General features: G+C 34.5%; 1 protein-coding gene across 5 annotated transcripts in view; it reads right to left on the bottom strand.

The window, feature by feature from the left end:
• Positions 1-214: 214 nt before the first annotated feature.
• Positions 215-22285, bottom strand: part of LOC150109487 (dnaJ homolog subfamily C member 7-like) — a 160115-nt gene continuing 138044 nt past the window's right edge. For all 5 annotated transcript variants that reach the window (XM_090413259.1, XM_090413260.1, XM_090413281.1 and 2 more), the window contains 3 exons: positions 16925-17071; positions 10379-10522; positions 215-6243 (listed from right to left, as the gene is read on the bottom strand). In XM_090413259.1, the coding sequence (XP_090269385.1) occupies positions 6140-6243; positions 10379-10522; positions 16925-17071 (395 nt within the window). In that variant the 3' untranslated portion in view covers positions 215-6139. The remainder of the gene's footprint in view (positions 6244-10378; positions 10523-16924; positions 17072-22285) is intronic.

Below are 22285 nucleotides of genomic sequence, written 5' to 3'. Positions count from 1 at the left end.
TAAACATTTTAATTATGCTTCCTATATTACGAAGCATTCTTTGAATTCATTTCCAGCTTCTGATTCTCAAAATTCCTGAACTATTACATCAATCTACAAAGTTTAGTGTTTTGAGGAAGAAAAAAACTCAACCAAAATTAAAGATATTAGTCAATAAAGTCAGATTTTATTAGGAAGTGAAAAAATGTCATTTAGGGTAAACAATGAATGGAAATAGTTTAATATTTGTATTTATTATTGCCATTTAATATATCTTATTTTACAGCACTCGTACCTGAATTTTAGTGCCAAACATAATTCAAGTATATACAAAAGTAATTTTTTACATTTTGAAATTTCTATTGCCTTAAAATATCTAACAGGAACTGAATATTCAATGTCATGATGCACATCTTTTCTTGCTTAAAGGCAGTGTTTATATTTTAAACATCATACTTTTATTTAATTTAGTACTAAAAATGCCACTTCAAGATACATATACACATCTCTTTGATCAACTTCAAAGACTATATTGAAAACCATGTTATGAGAATTTATTGATGCAATATTAAACAAACAGCTCCTGTATCTAGTTCCTATTTTAAGCATGTCATTAAAAAGTAATTTCTTTACCCTTATAATTACAAATGATTATCTTTAACAAGGATGTGAGCATGAAATTCATTGGAAGAAGTTCATATATTAACAACAGCTACAAAGAGCAAATTTACAAAATCTCGATTTTGAGAAAACAAGCCTATTGTAATGAAATGTCTATCATATACAGTAGCAAACAAATTAATCCAAACAAGCCAAATTTTCATCAATTTTTTGGTTTTGGTTTAGTTCACTATTTTGATTGAGTGCTGCATGTTTTAACTCTCTACAATGTTTATTAATAGTGTAAACAAGTTGACATTCATAGTGTTTTATTCATTTTGTGAATAAAATGAGTACATCTCCAAGAAAGCATTCAAAAATATATACTCAGCACACATCCATGACTCAAAGACAAACTGCCAATGAGTGTGTTGGTTTGGGTACTGTTAATGCAAATTTAAAGAGGTTTAGGGGACAGTACCTTTTCTTCTGACAAAAAAGGAAAATGTGGATGAAAAAGGAAAACTACATTTACTCATTAGGAAAAGCCAAATAAATCAAAGATTGTCTGCTGGAGACTTAAATAGGGATTTGGCAGCTAGTGGGACTAATGTTCCTGACATGACAGTCTGTTGAACATTAATGGAAGCAGCGAGGACTGCCCACAGTCCAAAAAAGAAACAGTGGTTGACAAAAAGATGCAGAAAAAGAGGTTCCGGTTGGCAAAAGTGTACAAAGATTGGACTGTTGAGAAGTGGAAGAAGTTGCTATTCTCAGATGCAATGAGAAGACTTCGCCCATCCATATTCAACAAACTCCTAAACACCCAGCTAAAAAGATGTTCTTGAGTTGTTTTAAACATGACGGTTTAGGATCACTTGTGTCTGGTCTGTTGATGGTATGGTGAAAAGTGGCCAATACATAAAAATATTGGAGAAAAGAGTAGTCTCACAGATCCAGAAAGACAAGGAATTCGTCTTCCAACAGGATCTTACTCCATGCCATACTTCAAAAAAAGTGAAAGGGTTCCTCAAAAATCACAACATCCAAGTGCTTCAGTCGCCAGGCAACTCTCCTGATGGTTGAAAATTAAATTAGGATACAAAAGTTAACTTAATACAATCCATTATAAAAGTATGGTTTCAGATGCAGAAATCAGAAAAATGTGTTCTATGTTGGTAGAGTCCATGCCTCAATGAATTAATGAACTTAGAGAGGAGCACATAAATTATTAGGTAAAGTTGGAGTTTAATTTTTGTACTTATTTTCTTGTAAAATTAAAATTTTTCTTTAAAATGTGAACATTCGGATTAATTTGTTTGCTACTATATATATATATACTTGAAAAATCTGATATGAAACATAATGTTAATTTTTAATGAACATTAAAATTTAAATTTTTATGTTAATTAAAATGCAGAGACTGAGTTTGACATTATAAATTTTATGTGAAATTTTTTTTATAAATTTTATAACCTCTTAAATTATAAATTTTAATTTATTGATAATTTCATCAAATTATCATGTGATTTTATTGACAAGAATTAAATATAAATTTCTAACTTTTATATCTTAAATATTTTTCTTTTTTTTTTTTTTTTGCTAATGTTTAATTTACAGTCCTTTTAAAAAATAAATATATCAAGTGACCTCTTATATCATGTAAAAAGCACATTAATCTCAATGTGTTGTTACTAATAAATTTTAGTATTATTATTATCACATGACACCTCCAAGGAGTCCAGAGACTCATCAAGGGAGGACACCTGCTCCACAACTCTCCATCTTCACCACTCAGCGAACCACATCACTTACACTAATGCCAACTACCACCGCTTTCACAGACAATCACAAACATCCATGCCCATGGTGGGATCCGAACCTGCACCCTTTTGACTGGAGAGCAGATACACTAACCACTCGGCAAAACTAAATCTGTCCTCTAATTCTCTGCAACTGCTAACTCTACCAGTTCAAATCATACTTTCCACTTCCAGGTCACCTGTGAAAAGGGTTACTCCCGTCATTCTTACTTCTGGCTGTTACGATCAAGAAAGCCAGTGAACATATGTGCCAATTCCTAATTATTAATAATTAGGAATGATAGCAAATACTATAGGTTGATTTAAGATTATTTTATAAGGAAGTATGTAATAAAAGAAAATGAAACACTGTAATCTACAAAATGCTAAAGAGTGATTATACACTTAAAGAATCACACATTTGATTCTAATTATTACAAATCTATGCTATTTCTCAATAAGGAATTTATTTTAAATCATTTCAGAGTACAAGATATATATTATTTTTTATTTATCCAATTATTCATTTTTTTTAAATTCTCCCTTGCAAATTTTTTTTCCATGGGATAGCTCCTATGATACACTGGTGCCCAAAACCCTAAGACGAAGACTATTTCTGAAGAGTACAATTGCAAATTCAGATGAATCAACTTGCACCAATTTGTATAACTGATGATTTTGAGTGGAAAGTGAGCATACATTCAAATTTTCGAATAGCATGTAATGAGGTCATGTGATAGCACTCAACAGGATAAAAGACAAAAGGCTCTGCTGAGCAAATTTTGTTTGAGTGAAGTCCTTTTCATGAAGGAATAACGTTGTAATGTCTCAAAGACATCATCTAGAATCTAGATGATTTCACATGGGGAAGAATTATTGGAAAACTTGAATAAGGCTACAGAATTACTGATATTGCAAGAGTGTGGAATCTCACATAGGGTTGTATTCAGGGTCTGGGCAGTATTATCTGGAACCAATGGAATGTGTTCCAGATATCTGCTAAGAGGTTGCCCTCACTCTGCCACAGAGTATGAAGACAGATTTTTGATTATAATACTATATGCCTGTATATATGATTATGATTACTTTTTTTTTTTAACACTGTAGCTATAATTTTTTAAAAAAATAATGAATACTTGGTTCTAATTTATCCTATACTGTAACCACTTCATTATGAAGTAGAATCTACTTCATAAGTATATAAAGTACATTCTACTTCATCCACAAATGAAATGAAATTAAGAGACCATTGTTAAGGAACTAAATTCTCATGTAATGTTTATGTCACAGAACAATTCTCATGGGCCAAGACTGACATACTACATAGCTATAGCAGTACTATAAGAAGTAGACATCATTAAGAGAAAATTATTATTATGAAACTTAAATGTATAATAATAATTCTTAAACTTTATAATTCGGTGAAAACAAATTTTTTGAGGTGGAGAAAAAGTAACACTAATGCCAACAATCACCTTTATAATAGCATGTTAAACTAATACATTTTTTTATTAATTCTATTTGGAGACTTTAACTTGTGAGATAAGTATATCATTACACACATAGATTCATAAATAAAAGTTTAGCCTGAGTGAGTTAATTATCAAAAGATACTCTCATATAAGTTATAAATATTTGTAACTATTAAAACTTTTATTAATAAAACTCTTATTTACAATAGCAATGAATGTCACAAAATTCTGCTTTCAATAATATTTTAAAAAAATAAATAACAGCTGACAGCAGATATAGAAGTGAGGACCATAAATTACATACTCTGCCACTAAAAACAGAATTTTTACATAGTTTGTGATTACTTCAGATTTACAGTAAAAACAAAGTTATTGGAAAGTTCAGTATTTTATTACAGAATATCTAAACTGTTTTGACAAGGTTTGGTAAATTGCTTTGATTTTCATTAGACATTATTTTAGAACAAACTAGTTGTTGATTAGTAAAACTATTATTATGCAGAAAATGTCATCAGCATAATTATAATCAGTTTTTCTCTTCTTCCCTCCCCCCAGCATATATAGACCTTTATCTCATAACATGATGTGAAGGATTTCAAAGGCTACAATTTGAAATTTGAATACACCTCACAGAAAACAACATCCAATATGCTTTAATATGCATTTTAATATGCTGTTAAGCAAAAAAACATGTATTACTTCATTTCCCCCCCCCCTGATAAACTATATGTTACATTAGTTTTATGTTTGCTAACTTTTGCTTGTATTATAATCTGCCACAGAGTAGAAAACTATAGCCAGAAATAGGTCTAACTACTGTTTAAATTGAATCAAAATAAGATCTTGTTTCAAACAGAATTCTGCTAATTTACTTGAGAAAGAATTAATCCAAAAAATATTAATTCTGAATTGTGTTGCCTATTTTCTATTTTTTGTTTTCTATTTTTGTTACAATTAACTTCAAGTAAAGTAAACACTGTTACTATCTTACTATCTAAATTTTGGCTAGATAATATGCAAATAGTTATCACAATGTTCTAAGTTTGACTAGAGAAGGATAAAGACTATCTGGGAAAGAATAAGTATGTCTATAACCCAACAACTGATTACATATATATTATTCAAACATTGACATATATTATTCGATACCCTATCAATCATCTATCTAATCACATCTTCATAATTAGCTGCATTACCACAAATTGTTTTGTTAAGTAATGTAGAATTTTTTAAATATATTTCTGAAGAGAAGAAATCCAAGATTTATATTTCAGCTAGGACAATCTTTGAAAAGCAATGAACAGTTTGGCAGCAATTCATTATTGAATTATTCAAGGGTGGAGAAACACCAATTAATGAAATATTTTAAACACACACCACAAGGGTTTCTTGCAACTCCAAAATACTAGTTTTGGCAACATATATCAATATCTAATATCCAAAGTAATATTAGTGAGCTTCTGTCATTAAAATAATTATTATAGAAGAATATTGGTATGTGTAGTGATTTTGTTGATCCTAAAATTTTCATGAATTTATCTACCTGTGATATACACTATTATATTAAGTACAAAATGGTTTTTTCCAGTTTAACATGATCTGCTCAGCGAATGAAATTCCCTATTGTTTTAGTTAATTATTTCTGTTGGAAAGCAGCTAATAAAATAGCTGTATGTATTATAATACTCTTATTAGTCTAAATATATATATAACAAAAAAATAAATAAAATTAACTGCGCATAAAGTTTAATAATGCACAGTTACATATGTGAAGTGACTTAAAAAGATTTAGTATTGATGCTTGGATGTTTAAACAAGGTCTGTAATAAATCAGTAGTCAGATCACCAAAATATTAATATAAATCTCCAGAATGAACTGAAGAATTTCCTCAGGTTGCATTATGGAATGATCACATGGTTATTTAACAGCTGAAATATGAACTGTAGAAAAAGCAATGCAAACATTTTCCTTTTCATCCTTAAGAGTTTTGAACTGATTCAATATTTTGTCCCTGTATATACATATATATATAACAAATAATAGAAGAATAATAGCAATATTTAAACTGATCTTAATTTCAGCAACTTCTCTATCTTCTTGAGAAACCTTTGAAGCTTGTATTTATACTCAGTTCAAATCGTAGTTAACAACTCATAAAATATCACACTGCCAACTGCAAGCATCTACACAGCTTTCTATTTCCAAATCTTAACTTGAACAGCAAAGACAGTCCTTGTGCTGCTGGCTGCATTATGCGACTAAATTTCCATCCTTATAGTTTAATTTCAGCTGAAATGAAAAGAAAAATTGTGCCGCCGGTTTCCAGGATTACTGAAGTAAAAGCTGCTAGAATTACCAAAGAAATTTTGTTGAAACAGGTGGTCAGAATCTAAAATGAAATAAAATAAAAATTAAATTTAAAACAGCCTGTTTAAATTACACATAAAATACAATTGAGCCATTTCTTTATAGGTAATTTATCTCAATGAAACAATGAATTTAAGTGTGAAATATTCATCATTTACACCTCATTCAGACTCCTAGCATTTACAATAATACACTGTGGCAACACATTCCACTCACCTACCATTCCAAGTAAAAAAAAAATCCTAATTTCAATCTTTACGCTTTTAGGAATGACCTCTCATTCTCCCCCCTACACATACACCTTACTCCATGTATATGCCCTTATTAATTCTGTAAAATCCTCTCTTTTGGCTTTTTTCCACCCATCCATTAAATTTTGCAATTTACATGTGCACAACCTTTCCCTATGTCCAATACTTCAAATCCCTAATAATGTCTTAGTCACTCCTCTCTGGACCCTCAAGACAAGAAAACCAGATCACTAAATCTGCACACAGAAGTCCATTTGTGTGTGATCAGTGCTTGTACAGTGATATGACTACCTCCTTATCTCTACCTGTAAGTGTGCTCTGCATCATGCCCACTGAACTTCAGGCTTTTGGCCTGTCAACTGACTTCAGATCCCAAATCTCATCCACCTTCTGGAGTCCATTCCACCAAAATCAATATGCAGTTCTACACCTCTACATTAAATTTAAATAAAATGTAAATTTTATTTAAATTTAAATAATCTACATTGGATTTAAATCTTCTTGTAGGGACTTGATATCAGCATCATTTCTTATAACTCTTCCCATCCAACAGGACAGAAATAGCAGCTGTCCTATTGGTCAAATGCAGAGCACATCTACTTTCCAACCAATAAGCCATGTGTTTAAATCCCACTGCACACTACTATCTGTGAAAGTCTAGGTGGTAGCTGAATTTTATCACCTGGTGTACAAGATTGCCATGACGAAAAATTCCATATATGGTCCTCAAGAGCTATGCAAAAGATACATTAATGTAATGTATAGCATGAAGAGGATGGACAAAAATACAGAGCTCCACAGTACTCCATTCATCGTAAGAAATCTGAAAAAGAGGAAACCATCCACCACAATACAAAGTGAGGGTGAAGATGATACATTAAAATTATTTAATGATTACTTATCGAAGTATTTCATTCCAGAACAGGTTTTATTCAAAGAGACTGCAAGCAAACGAAATGGATGAATTGAAATTTTAAGGCACTCTGGATGTCAACTGGTAGCAGGACTGGATGAAATTTTGCTGTAAGTTTTAAGACGATGTACCAAGGAACTGACAGTGACATTGGCCCAGTTGTTTAATGAATCTATTACAAATGGTCACTATTTGACTCTTTATTAGGAAGCAGAGAGCAAAATAAAGCCACTGCATAAAAATTACACCGAAATGGAAACATCAAACTATAGCCCAGTGTGCATTTCTTCTGTTATATATATAGTTAAGATTCTGGAAAAATTGCTGGGATTTGTATACAGCAGGAACAGGCAAATAAGGGTGAGATTCTTTAAAAATGCAAGCATAGATTTGTAAAAAGGTGGTCTTATTTTAATGATCTGGTCATATTTTATTATAATGTTGGGAGAGGAATTAAATGCATTACTGTAATATTTCTGGATTTTTTACAAATCCATTTGACAGGCTGCTATATGCTATTTAAGTTACAAAAAATAAGTTTAAATAACTTACTAGTGTATCCACTGATCATACAAAAAGTGAAGCCAGCACTATTATGTTACTGTTGTGTCGTTACTGTATGTTACTGTTGCATTATTTGGCTAATATCTGTGATATTTGAAAGAGATTGTAGGGGATACTGCAGTTAGTTGTAGATGGTGTAAAGGTGGGGAGACTTATTAGAAATGGTGCTGATGTAGTGATATTTCATGAGGATTTGAATATGCTGGGAAAATGGATAAATGCACAGGAATGGCAGTTTAATGTAACCAAGCATAAGCTTTTAAACCTTATGATTCAGAGATAGTAGGCTGTGTATTTAATTATACTGGAAGAGGCGGGAGAGACAAGAGATCTTGAAGCAAGAGGTTGAGAGAGAGAGAGAAAGAGATGAAGTTCAATGGACACACTACAAAAGTGATTACTGCAATGGTCAGATGAATAATGAACAGCAGAGGTTATTGGATTATATCTATTTAGTAAGGTTGTTTCTCTGATAATTTTCAATTCTTCAGAATTTTTGTTCTACTGAACAGAAACAACCCCAAAAATAATTAACCGCTCTCCTACAAATCAACCCAGATAAGAAGCCCACAGGACTCCTATACCACATGTTAAAGGCATCTCTGAATGTTTGGCAAAAATTACGAAAAAAATATCAACTCATTGCTGCCTATAAACCCATCAACTAAAGTCACAACTTGCTACCTTCTCCAAAAGACAAACTCTCACCAATGATGCTACATGGTGAATACAAAGTGCCATGTTTGTGTATCTTGTCCCGCTTAAGTAGGGTCACTTTTTATGGTGAGTCTCATCCACATCATCCTGTTTTGGGCTGTAACTACATCCAAGTTCATGTATCTTGTCATAGTATGGATAAATAGGAAGATCTATAAATAAACGTATCTCTGAACATCAAGATCACATCTGTCTTATCAAACCTCAGAAATCTGGCCTTGCACAACATGGAATTGAAAGTGCTAACCATAGGATCCAATGGCAAAATGCTAATCTACTACATAGACCCATATATAAACATGAATGTTTATATAAGAAAGTGCTGGAGTCTTACTTCATAGATCTAATCTTAATTGGAATGCCTGTCTCACTATTCCAAAAGTTTGGAAAATTGTTATCCTCAATTGTATAAAATAATTTATCTGCTATATTTTAATTTCGGCCCAGTAGTTTTAATCCATGAACATGCGACTGTATACATGGAGGGATTCCAATTTAAGCATGTGCGCTACTGTTTTTTGAATTCAATTCCTATTGTTGTTTGATAATTGTACTGATGATGTCCTATGATACATAAAATGAAATATCAATTTCCTGATATGTACCCCCCAAGGGGTGTTCAGGTTACTATGACAGCACATGATTAAGTTTACATTATTAACCTTCCTATCAACAGTTTTCCTACATATTAATCTATTACTTGTAAGCACTCTGATATTGTCATATCTAACATTTTGTTCTTTTAAGGCAGTTCTGACTGAATCAGTCCACCTAAACCTATCTTGGTCTTCCTTTGGATCTCTTTTCTGCCATCTTGGCATCAAACACCTGTTTTGCTAACCTTTCCTGACTCATTCTATTTAAGTGGCTATACCACCTTAGATGATCTCTTCTTACACATTCTTGAATACTAATAGTGTCAAGTTCCTTTCTAATATCTACATGGTCTCTAATCTTTGATCAAGTGCTTTATTTCTAACCCAACTCTCAGATACCTAACATAAAACTGGTTTAAATACTGTCGTATACTGCTAGTTAGGTGTTTTGGCTAATTTCTCTCTTATTCCATATATATTTATTCAGCTGGCTCCCCAGTATACCAGCTTTGCTTATTCTGTGTCTGTTTTCAAATTTGATTTGCCATCTTCACTAAAAACTGTGCCTAAATAGCTGAAATATTTTACTCCGAGATTCTTTAACTAAACTGAATAACAGCTGTAACAAATTTGGCATGAAAATCAGCAATAAAAAGACCAAAACTATGAAAATGGGCAAAAACTTCAGCTGCATTCTGAATAGAGATACTATAGAACAAGTAAAACAAAATATTTGCATAATAAAAAAAAATATTTACTGTGGCATACATGTTATTCTATAGTTTTGGATTACTGTGCATAGAATCTGGTCACCTGGACTTCAAAAGAATGAGGAAATTTTTTTTGAAAAAAAGGGGTAGATAAAGATAATATCAAGAGTTTGGGAATATTGACTGTGCATGGAATACGTTGCCTGAAAAAGTAATGAGTGTGTAGGGAGTAAATTAATTTCATGGATCCATGGATGTTCTGTGATGATGACAATATCAATTGCTAAAATTAAGTGAAACACTTTTTTATATAGTGAAACCTGTGGGGTTTATAACTAAGAATAACAGTAAAGTTATTTACTGTAGCATATGTGTTATTCTATAGTTAAGTAAAACACTAAATTACCTGGACATCTTATATTTCCATCTAGACCAAAGTCATAATGTGATCTTTGCTTTGGATCTGAAAGAATGGTATATGCTTCACCAAGTTCTTTAAATCTCATTTCTTGTTCTCTTTTCACATCTTCTGGTGCACTTGAATGTCGATCTGTAAATCAAATTTGGGAAAAAATTACATTCATTTTATTTATTAAATACACAAAACCCTCAAAGGGTAAAAAGTTGTTAGTACCATCGGACAAACAACAGAAAATTGATAACATTTTTCTTCAAAATATGCATACTAATCCCCCCACCGCAGGAAATACTGGAGAAAGCTTATTCCTAAATCTCAAATGACACATTATCACATTAAAAAAAAAGCAATATTAGTGTATTAATAATTAACTGAAGCGACAAATATTTCAGAATGCTTAATTTACTCCATCGTCAGTGTGGATTCTAAAAGCTAGATTTAAATTATACAAGTAAAATAACATCCAATAATTAACGAATTGTATAGTACAAACTCAGCATCCAAAGATATAAATAATATCCATCCATCCATCAGTGGCTGTAACAGGCACTTAAGCACCCATAGCCCTCCAAGTATCCTTGGATTTCCCAACCATAATATGACGATAAAGTAGTTACCCCCTATGCTTCTAAATATTCTTGTCTGTAAATTGTGTGTTTTCAAATTTATCTGACTGAGCTATGGACTCTCTAAATTATATCACACTACGAGGGTGATCCGAAAAGTTCTTGGCCTCAACCATAGATGACAACATTATCGGCACGATTTTTTTTTCCCTAAGTTGGTACATCTGTCATAAGTATCCATGTGAAATTGCAAGTCATTCTATCAAGTAGTTTGTTTTATAAAGCTGTCTGAAGCAAAAGTATTGTCTGTATCCCTTGAAATGGATAAAATTGAGTATCGCGTGGTTATAAAATTCTTTCTAAAAGAAAGTTTAATGCCAAAAGAAGTTCATAAAGTTTATGGGCACTCTTCTCCTTTGTTTTCGACAATTAAGAAATGGGCTGCCGAGTTTAAACGTGGCCATACACAAGCCTTGAAGATGATCCACGTGAAGTATGTCCAAAAAGTGTAACACCACCAGAAATCATCGATCAAGTGCACAATATGGTATTGGATAACCAACGAGTCAAAGTGCGTGAAATTGACGAGACTATAGGCATTTCAAAAGAATGTGTAGGATATATTTTGCATGAAGAATTGCAAATGAAAAAACTTTGCACAATATGGGTGCCGCGCTTGCTCACAACAGATCAAAAACACACTCACATGAAATTCTCTGAACAGTGCTTGGAGTGTTTTAACAAGAATAAAACGGATTTTTTGCGTGATTTATTACAATGGATGAGACTTGAATTCACCATTACACACCAGAATTCAAACAGCAGTCAAAACAGTGGACAGAAGCAAGTTGTTCAGCACCAAAGAAGAAAAAGTCGGTTCCATCAGCAGGAAAGGTCATGGCATTGGTATTGTGGAATGCTAAAGGCATTTTGTTTATTAATTATCTTGAAAAGGGTAAAACAATAACTGAGGAATATTATTCTGATCTTTTAACCAGACTAAACGAAAACATTTGTGAGAAAAGACCTGGTTTGAAGGGAGGAAAAAAATCATCTTTCATCAGGAATGGGAAAATTAAGGGATCTGCACTATGAATTGTTGGAACATCCACCCTATTCCCCAGATTTGGCTCCCTCTGACTTCTATCTCTTCCCAAAACTAAAACTCTTCCTTGCTGGTCAGTGTTTTTCTTCGAATCAAGAGGTGACTGCAGCTATAGAGGGGTATTTTGCACGTCTTGCTGAGAACCATTACAGGGGGGTGGGATAATGATTATGGAGCAATACTGAAATGAATGTATTAGTCTTAAGGGAGATTATGTTGAAAAATAAAAATAATTTTGAAATTATTATTATTATGTGACACCTCCAGGGAGTCCAAAGACTCATCGAGTGAGAGTGTGCCAACAGCATCGAACGACTGTCCCTTCCAATTACTAACCGTGCTCAAACTTGCTTAACTTTTTGCGTGAGCCATTAGTAGCAGAGGATTTGTTTTTTCATTGTTAGGCTGAGAACTTTTCAGACCATCCTCGTATTACAATCCATTTAATTAGACTGAGATATCACATTTTACTTTCAATTAAGGGTCAATGGCCTGTCATGTGCAAGAAACTTGGCATCTTTAAAATCTAATTAATACTTTGATAGGACAGTTAAACTTATCTGTATAGTGCATTATGGCTGTCAAATACATGTGTTCTTCTAGACAGTGTTTTGTGGCATGAAAAACTCTGGAAAGAAAAATCTGGCACCTCCATATGAGACTGGCTGAGAGATTACTTACCTTCAGTTACGAAGCCCTAATAAAGGTTCTTTGTGTTATAAATAGGATTTGAACTCGGGACTTTCCAATCAAAAAACGTCATTGAAACTGGCACCTATTGTTTTACAAAACAAGTGCTGTGTGTGTATATATATATATATACACACACAGCTACAGGGTGGCCATAATTAAAGAAGTGGTGTTCAGAGCCCTGTAGCAAAAAATATACTGGGCAAAATTCAACCAAACTTGGTATAAGTACACTCTGGAAGATGGGGTTTTGATTTACAGAAGATAAAAAAAGTACAAAATTCTGCCACCAGTGGACAGTTAGCACTAGAATCATGTGATATTTGCGTAATCTCACTGTTTCTATTGATAAGTTGGTGGATATAAGGAAAAACCAAAACGGATTCACATCGTTCTTATAAGACTGAAGTGCTATGGATCTTACCTTACTGGAACATGCATTACTAGTCAAGTTTTACTATCGACAACAACGCATGTTTGAAGGATAGAAGAAAAGGTCCAATGGCAATAACAAATCTTCGAAAAATGATCTTATGATTTGAAAATAGTGGATCTTCAACAGTGAGGCCAGGATGAGGACACAAATGAATTATTCCTCAACAAGCTGACGAAGTTGCAACTGCCTTCATGGAACATGGAATGAATAATCCAAAAGGGTCCAGCAGTGCTCAGGCAATATCTGGTAACCAGACATGCCATAGATAACTGTGGAAAATCCTGAATCAAATGCTGAGGTTTTTCCCATACTCAAGCTTTGCTTCATGGTGATGCACAACCTCGGCTGCAGTTTGCCCTGACATTCTTAGCTCAAACGAAGATGGATGATGTTATTTTTAATATTTTTAGCTACTGAAGTCTTGCTTGCTTATAAAATAAATTTATATATCTTCTTCTTCTGCAGCTTGTCCCACTCAAGTGGGGTCGCTGTTAATGATGAGTCTCCTCCACATCCTCCTGTCTTGGGCTGTCACCACATCTAAGTTCTTCATCCTCAAGTCATCTTCTACCAGCTCCCTCCATCTCTTCTTTGGCTGCCCACGCATCTTCCTTCCTTGCACATCCATCTGCATGGCCTTTCTTCCCACATATTCGTCCTCCCTCCTCATCACATGACCAAACCATCTCAACCTTTGCTCCTAAGTTCGTAACTTTCACTGTTCCCCTCACATAGTCATTTCTCAGACGATCCTTTCTGGTCACACCGCACATCCACCTAAGCATTCTCATCTCTGCTATCTCCATCCTTTATAAACATAATGTTGTTTATGAAATGTTGTCAAGGTCTTGGAAGATCTTGTGGAGTGATGAGGCACATTTTTATCTGAATGGTAGTGTTAACTCACACATTTGCTGCATTTCAGCTGCAAATGATTCGTGTTCCATCAGACTCCCCTTATACTCATTGAAAGTCACAGTGTGGTGTGGTTTCACTGCATTGTTTATTATTAGTCATACTTTTTTTAAGAACTTCACCAACAGGACCAGTGACTTGTACGAGAGATGCTGTGCAACTTTGTTGTTCTGTAATTGCAACAGTGAAGATGCCTCGACTCTACCATATTCATGCAGAATGGAGCACTACCTCACATTGGATTTCAGGTACAGCAATGTATCAGCAATGATTAGTCATGCATTCCCACAGCACTGCATAGCCACTTCGTTCACCTAATCTCAATCTCTGTGACTTTTGGTTGTGGGGTCATCTGAAATGCATATCTATTGCATTCTGCAGTAGAAAATGTCATTCACAGAATGCAGTGCTTAGAACATCAGAAAGGAGGACATATTGAACCACATCTGTAAGTTATATAAACATGGAAATTGATTTGTTGTGCTTCTAGCCATTATAGTTTAATTAATCTCAAACCACATGCTTTATCACTAAATATCCCCTGGTGGCAGAATTTTGTACTATTTTTTATCTTCTGTAAATAAAAATCCCATGTTCCATGTATTTACACCAAGTTTGAATTTTGTCCAATACATTCTTTCTACAGGGTTCTGAACAACTCTTTAATTACAGCTACCCTGTATATGCACACACTGTGTTGTTAAAAATGTCCACACAGCAAGTGTTTGTATTTGCCTTAGCTACAGTGTTGTCAATATAAGGTCAGGCCTCCTTTCACTGCTTTTACAGCATTACCCTCCCAGGTAGGCTGCTAAGTTCTGGTAAACTGCTACTGGAATTCGTTTTCATTCCTCCTGCAATATGGCAAACAGCTAGTTTGGTGAGTGGTCTGGCATGCAACCTTCACTCCAGCTCATCCCAAAGATGTTCAATAGGGTTGAAGGCAGGGCTTTGGGCTGACCAGTTTAGTTCTTCCACCTCCATGTCTTCAAACCACAGAGCTAGGAGCCTTTGCTTTGTGAGTAGGTGCATTATCATGCTGAAACAGGAAACGGCTTATTCCTAACTGTTGTCACAGTGTGGGAAGAACGGAAGCATCCAAAATGTCATGGTAGGCATTAACATTTAAAGATCCAGACACAGAAACCTATGTGCCCATTCAAACTGGGAAAAACAGCCCCAGATTATTATGCTATCACCTCCAAATTTCACAGTTGATACAAGACATTCCTGTAAGTATCGTTCATTAGACATCCACTAGGTCCATCAGATTGCCAGATCAAGTTACCACAATTCATTGCTCCACAGGACCCTCTTCCATTGATCCATAGTCAGTGATGGTGTTGTTTGCACCATTCAGATGATGCCAGGCATTGTAATCAAGGGCTTGTGAGACACAGCACAACCATGAAACCCAAGGGTGAACACCTACCATCTAATTCATAATTATTAAAATTCAGATATTCCACAAGTTTAAAAATGAATTAAAGTTAAATTAATAATAATGCAGTATATATGTAAAGTTATTGGTTAAATGTATGTTTGTTTGTTTGTTTGTTTTCTTGTATCTCACAAGCAAAGCATTTTGCAATGTTATTTTTAATATTTTTAGCTCTGAAGTCTTGCTTACTTATAAAATAAATGTGCTTAAATTAGATATTAGAAATTAGTTATAATTTTTTAATGCTTGTACTGTTTGTATATAAACATAATGTTGTCAATTACAAGCGAAGAAAAAAGTTACCGCTGTAATTCACGTTGCATGAATAATTAAAAGAACTTACCTCAGCACATAAAACATTGAGAAGTGAACTGTTATAAATTATAGAAAATGGGGCCCAGTAAACTTGTTTTATTTAGGATTCTCAGTCTGATAGGTGATTTTTAACAGGTGGCAAGTTTTAGTTATTTCTTCAGACACTTGCATATAGAAAGCAAGGTTGTTCTGAAGTTGATAAGGTTTTTAGAAAAATGATGAGACTTTCATATAGAAAGTTAATTCATTCTAAAGTGATATAGTTTTAGTTGTTCATATAGAATGTGAAGTTACAGAAGCATCTTGGATGAAGACAAGATATGTTTCTTCTTCAATGTTTTGTGAGTTAAGTTACAAGAAGAAGAATTAGATTGTCTTGTGTTGCTGTCATGTCATATAAAGAGTACTTTGTGTTAGTCTGTCTCCTGTGTGAACTCATGAAAGAAGGAAAGAATAAAGGTTTTATAGGAGGCAAGAGACTAAAGATTCTAGAAATTTTGTCCAGATAGGACAATATTTGTTGATTTATGTGATGGTAAAGAAGTTGTATAGTTATAGTGTTTTTCTTGTTGATTTAAAGAAAATACACTGGCACTTGCATAATAGTTAATTTGATGTTGTATATATTTGTGTTATATATCCTTTATCCTGTGGCTTATATTCAGAGGCGAGTAATCTTGGCTAAGAAATCTGCAGTGGAGCAAGAGCAGCAGAATCCATATTGGTGATCACTAAGGAATGTTGGGCCTCGAAGTAGTGAAGGTATTGGTTACTGGTGATTTTCTCCATTGTTTTCAAGGGAATCAAGGAGGGCACAATGGGAAGATAAATTTGATGGCATTTTAGCTCTTATTTTTGGAATGGGCAGAATATAGGCTGGCATCTATGGATTTACATCTAGGTTATGTTATAAATGGTACCGTAATCTCTGACATTATGTATTATTCTGTCTTATACGAATAAATTCTTTTGATCAGATAGTAGCTTAATTAATATGTACTGGTAGTATTGAAAATAACATATTAAAGGCATATATACTTTAGAGATAATTAATGCAAATACTTACCAGGATGATGTAGTAGTGCTCTCTTTCGGTAAGCTTTTTTAATTTCATCTGTTGTTGCATTTTTATTTACTCCAAGCACCTTATAGTAATCTTTTCTTTTACTCTTTTTCAGTTCAAGTTTAGCTTGCTGTAGAAGGTGTTTATTTTCTATAATAATAATAATAACTTTATTTAAACCAAACATTTAGAACTGAAAGGTCTGAGATCATTACAAAAATATAAATCTTCATACAGCTTTTTCTCAGATATCCATGTGTGTAGATTTATTTTGGATGAAAGGATTTTTGTTCCCTAATATGCCCACATACGTATTAGAGAGCAAAATGTGTAGATAGCTATAGTAAATGGTGCAAAAAAGCTAACACTATATTTAAAAAAAGAAAAGAAAGTGTTCCATTTAGCAAATACATATCTGTCATATTAAAAATGAGGATATTAGGAAAGAACTTGACATTGTCAGCATCCAGGAATGCATTAGCAGAGCTAATCTCAGGTGGTATGATCACTTAAACAGAATGGGCGAGGAAAGATTAGCAAAACAAGTGTTCTCTGCTAGGTTGGCAGGGAAAAGACCCAGAGGAAGACCAAGATATAGGTGGATTGATACGGTAAAAAGTGCCTTAGAAGATAGAAATGTAACAGAATGATTTGGAGGAAAATTGTAGATAGGAAGTTAGTAATGATGTAAATTTTTCATGTAGTACTATCATATCTTGTACACTCCTTGAGGGTACATGGCAGGAATTTGATGATGATGATATCTGTCTCTGTTTGAATTAAAGCTAAACTTAAAATAAAAGATGATATTTAAAACATGGAACTTCTTCACTACATTACTAAAGATTACACCACAGCAACTTACAAGACCTTAGTCATATATGTTCATTACATGTGTTCTCTAGTTTGTTTAGCAGAGGTAAAAACCAGCAGTGTAGTTAGACTTTTAGTGTCTTTGGCAAATTCATTGCTAAGTGCCCTTTATAGTGTGACAATTTTAATAATTGGTAAAACCTGCCTCTGGTGTCATTTTGACATAGGTGTCCATGCAACTACCCCCAATGTGAAAGCACCTCCAGTAAAAAACCCCAACTTTTTGGAAGAAACCCTATCACTCCTATGGGAACAGCTAACTCAACTTTGAAAAGAGTTTATAAAAAGTTCCTTGTGTCCTATAGAGGATTTGAATCTGCATATTTCCAACCAAAGGTCTCCTGCTGTTCTTCCAGTGTTATCTTTACTGAGCAATAATATTTTACTAGTAAATCATTATTTCTTCAAGGATAACAGAATTGGAAACAGATTACAAAAACACAGAACAACCCTTCATCCCATAACAAAAATTTTAAAAAATAAAACTGGACTGAATATAACATATTTATTCAAATTTGACAGAAAGCCATCGGGCAAATTTCTGTCCATCCATGCTCCCACTTCTTGATCACCCAAATGGCAGTATTGTAACATCATCTAAAGATAAAGCTGATCACCTAGCATCACTCTTCTCATCCAACTCCTGCATAGATGATCAAAGCAAATCATCTCCTCCTTTACCAAGAATGATGCATTGCATGCTTTTCTGTGGCCTTCTGCCAGAAAGCATTAGAAGAATCCTAAACAACTGTGACATCACAGTTATCACCAAGATTTCTGGTCCTGACTCTGGCCACTCAAAAGATGCACTCCTGGACTAATATCTCTTCTTTATCATCTCTACACCATATTATACTCAGCTGGCATCCCTGTCCCCAAAGCATGGAAGCAAGGCCCATATATAGAAAAAGGTTCCAAAAAAATGTGTTTACCATCAACCTAAAACCTAATATCAACTTAATTACCCTTGCCTGTGGTGTCTAAAGTAATGGAGGCCATCAACAGTAATTAATGCAAATACTTACCAGGATGATGTAGTAGTGCTCTCTTTTGGTAAGCTTTTTTAATTTCATCTGTTCAACAACTTATCAGTGACCATGAATGTAGATTTTGCCACTCAAGATCCCAGGAAATCTCTCCTACATTTTACCCTCCTCTAGACATGTACCACAGAAAGGTTTGGAGAAATCTGTATTTTGCACTCATCATTTCCTAAGCATTTGACATGAAGAGCTACTCACTGCCATCTTATGGTCTGCCTTCCTTTGCAACTGGATTGCCAGTTTTCTCTCAGGCCATTCACTGTATGTTATTATGGCAGAGGTTTTCCCTCTTCAACTTTTCCTATTAAAGCAGGTGTTCCTCAGGACTCCCTTCCCCAATCCTCTTGCAAATGCACTTTTCTCACTGACATCAAACCCTATGCATAGTTTTGCTGGTGACAGCACTCTCCATTTCTTCTAATCATATGACAAAATTTGCAGTGCTCAAACATCTGCAGCTTAAAGATCCTCTATAACCAATGTCTTAAATACTGATCTCTGTACCATCTTTCAATGGAGTGATGACAAATTAGTCATCTTCAATGCTAGACACAATTTTGTTTAGTTTCTCACAAAAAGAAAAGAAAGAAATGAGTTCTCCTCTTCCTTTTGATAATGCTCTTCACAGACTGATACTTAACCCTTCACCTTCCTAGCATGAACACATCACTTTTATATTATCCTTGGCTTCCAAAAAAGTTTGAATTCTTTTTCACTCAAGAAGTTACTTTTCATCTTTCCAGCTCTTAATTCTGTACAAATCCCAAATCCACCCAACTTTTGAATACTGCTCTCAAATTTGGAGTGGCACACTGTTCAGCAGAAATGGTATCCATTATTCCTCACATTTCTGATAAATCTATAGTGACACAAGCAACATCTTTTTACAGCAGAAGTGCTGACTCACTAAACCTGATACTCCAAACTTTCATTCCAATGACCTCTGTTCTGTGGAACAACCTTCCCATGAAGTATCCAGGGACTACAATCTCTTCAATAATACTAACAACAGATTGCTTTTTATCTCATCTCTGCCCATACATAGTAGTGATTTGCTACAAGCATTGCAACTTCTCATGTGTGCAAAAGTGATATAAAAAACATCAAAATTGAAAACATCATGCAATACCTTTAGATGAGAACCTTGCTTTTTCTTATGGAGTCCAAAGATTTGGAACCTTTTTTCAATAAGGAGAATCTATTCCATTCACTGTGGAGATAGTGGTATGTCAGGCTTATAGATCTTGGGAAGGCTACAGATCCTAAGTGGTACTGGTACAACTCAAGTCTGCTGTTGTTGGTGGTGGCAGTACCAAGATATGATACTATGAAGCAGTTTACTTAATTTACTGGTTTTGCCTCCCCAAATTATCACATGGTTCATTTTAATAGCAAATTTCTCCCTTCAATATTTCTTTGGCAGGTACCTCTGGATTCAGGTGTATTCTGAATATATGTGTTGTCACATATATGAAGTGGCGCTAGGGTTGCTGAAGCATGCGGCAGGTGATTTTGAACTGTGGTAAAAAAAAAAGTGTTTTTTTTAAACAGTGTATATTTTCTTTTAAACGATGTAGCACAATTCTTTTGTGCTACATGATTTTGTGAATTATGCTACATTTTTTCTCAGTAACATAAGTGTTCTTTAGTGGTTCTGTTTTTGGAGTTTTGTTGTTATATAGTGTTTTATTTTGGGGTTACAGTCGGCAGCATTTGTGGTGGAAGAGAAGATAAGTTTTCGCTATCTAGTATAGTTGAATATAGCATTAATATTTATATATATAGCGTTTATATATATTTTTAGTGATTAGTTTAGTAGTTACTTGGCAGTAGGAATGATGGTGGACACAGCTGCAATCACAAATGGCATGTCACCAAGTCCTCTGCCATTTAAGAAACTCTATTATACATAACATAATAAAGGACATGCCACAAACATGCAGTGTTTGTGGCATGTATTCTTCCCAGGAGTTGGATATGTGGCAGGTGAGAGAAGGAGAAGTGCGTATATGTGCAAAATGCAGGCAGTGGGAGGAAATCAATGAATTAGATATTTCAATAACAGACCTAGTTGCTTCAGGGATGGGAAATGAATGTCCGGAGACGAGTAGAGAAAAATGACGAACAAAATATGAATGAGAAAATAAGAGTCGGGAGTGTGGAAGGCTTGAATGACTATGAAGTTTTCGGAGATGGTTTTGATTGGGTAAGTGAATGACGAGTAAGAGTGACTAACTTGCAGAGAGGGATAGATGAGTTGAAAGAGGAGATGGAATGTCTTGTGAACGAGATGAAAAGTATGAAAGATGAGATTAAGAGAATAGAAGAGATGAATTCAAGGCGAATCAGAGTAGGAGGGAGAAAAGGTTTTGGGAATGATAGAAGAGGAGGGAATAAAAACAGTGGAAGAGAGGATGAGAGAGAGCTATCGGAACGATAAAGGAGGGGAAAAAGGAAACAGAGAGAAGAAATGTGAAGGAGTGCTGGAATCAGGGATAGAGTGATGCCAGGACAACAGGTAAGTAGGGGAACACAGAGAGAAAGGGTTGGAGGAAAGAGAGAGTGAGAGATGCAGGTGAGCAATCAAGGAACAGAATGGTTAGAGGTGTGATGTATGGAAACTTGATGATCTCAGGTGTGCAAGATAGGATGCCAGAGGTGTGTTTGCCTGGAGGGATGATAGAAAATGTGGCTGTGGCAATTAAGAGGGGTTAAAGGATGGATGAAATGATTGTGATGGTGGGCACAAATAACTTGAGAGGCAATGTAAATTGGGCAGAGAGAGAGAGATCTGGGATTCTTGCTTGAAGTTGTGCAAAAGAAAACACAGAGAGGAAAGATTGTGTGTGTTGCCCAGGTATGATAGGATGAGTTGAGCAGAAGAGCAGTAATACTGAATAGCATAATAGCCAGAATGTGTCAGAAAAGAGGATTGGAATATGTGGATGCTTGGAGGGCGTTTGAGGACAGAGGGGAACTGTATGCAAGAAACTGCTTGCATTTGAATGAGGAAGGATGAAGGCATCTGGAGAGATTGCTGTTTTCTGAATGAGTTATTATATCAATGCAGGGAAACTGAAATTCCCAGGGCGGATGGTAGTAGGGGTGGCTTCTTCTGGAAATGGGTGCTTGGGAGAAGGGGGACGACATCAGGTAACACTGAGTCCAGTGGGGACAATGATAGGTATAGAAGCAGTGAAATTTTTATGCTCTATGCCAGTGATTTTCAACCTTTTTCATAATTTACTAGACTAATTATTAAAATTCTGCTCCACACTAAAAATATCTTCTTTTAATTTTGTAACGATCTGGCAAAAAAATAGATATTTAGGCAGTTGAGCTTGGCAAGTGCAAGAAGAATGATTGTTAATGGAGATTTTAACTAGAGCAGTATAAGCTGGGAAGAGGAAAATGCATGTAGTAATAAGGGGATGGAATTTCTAGAATT

Source organism: Typopeltis vanoorti, chromosome 2 (assembly GCF_054136105.1).
Source record: "Typopeltis vanoorti isolate ZY-2024b chromosome 2, IOZ_Tvanoo_1.0, whole genome shotgun sequence".
NCBI classification, from domain to species: Eukaryota; Metazoa; Arthropoda; class Arachnida; order Uropygi; family Thelyphonidae; genus Typopeltis; species Typopeltis vanoorti.
The sequence above is the reverse complement of the archived record's forward strand: the minus strand, read 5'-3'. Positions and strand labels throughout refer to the sequence as shown.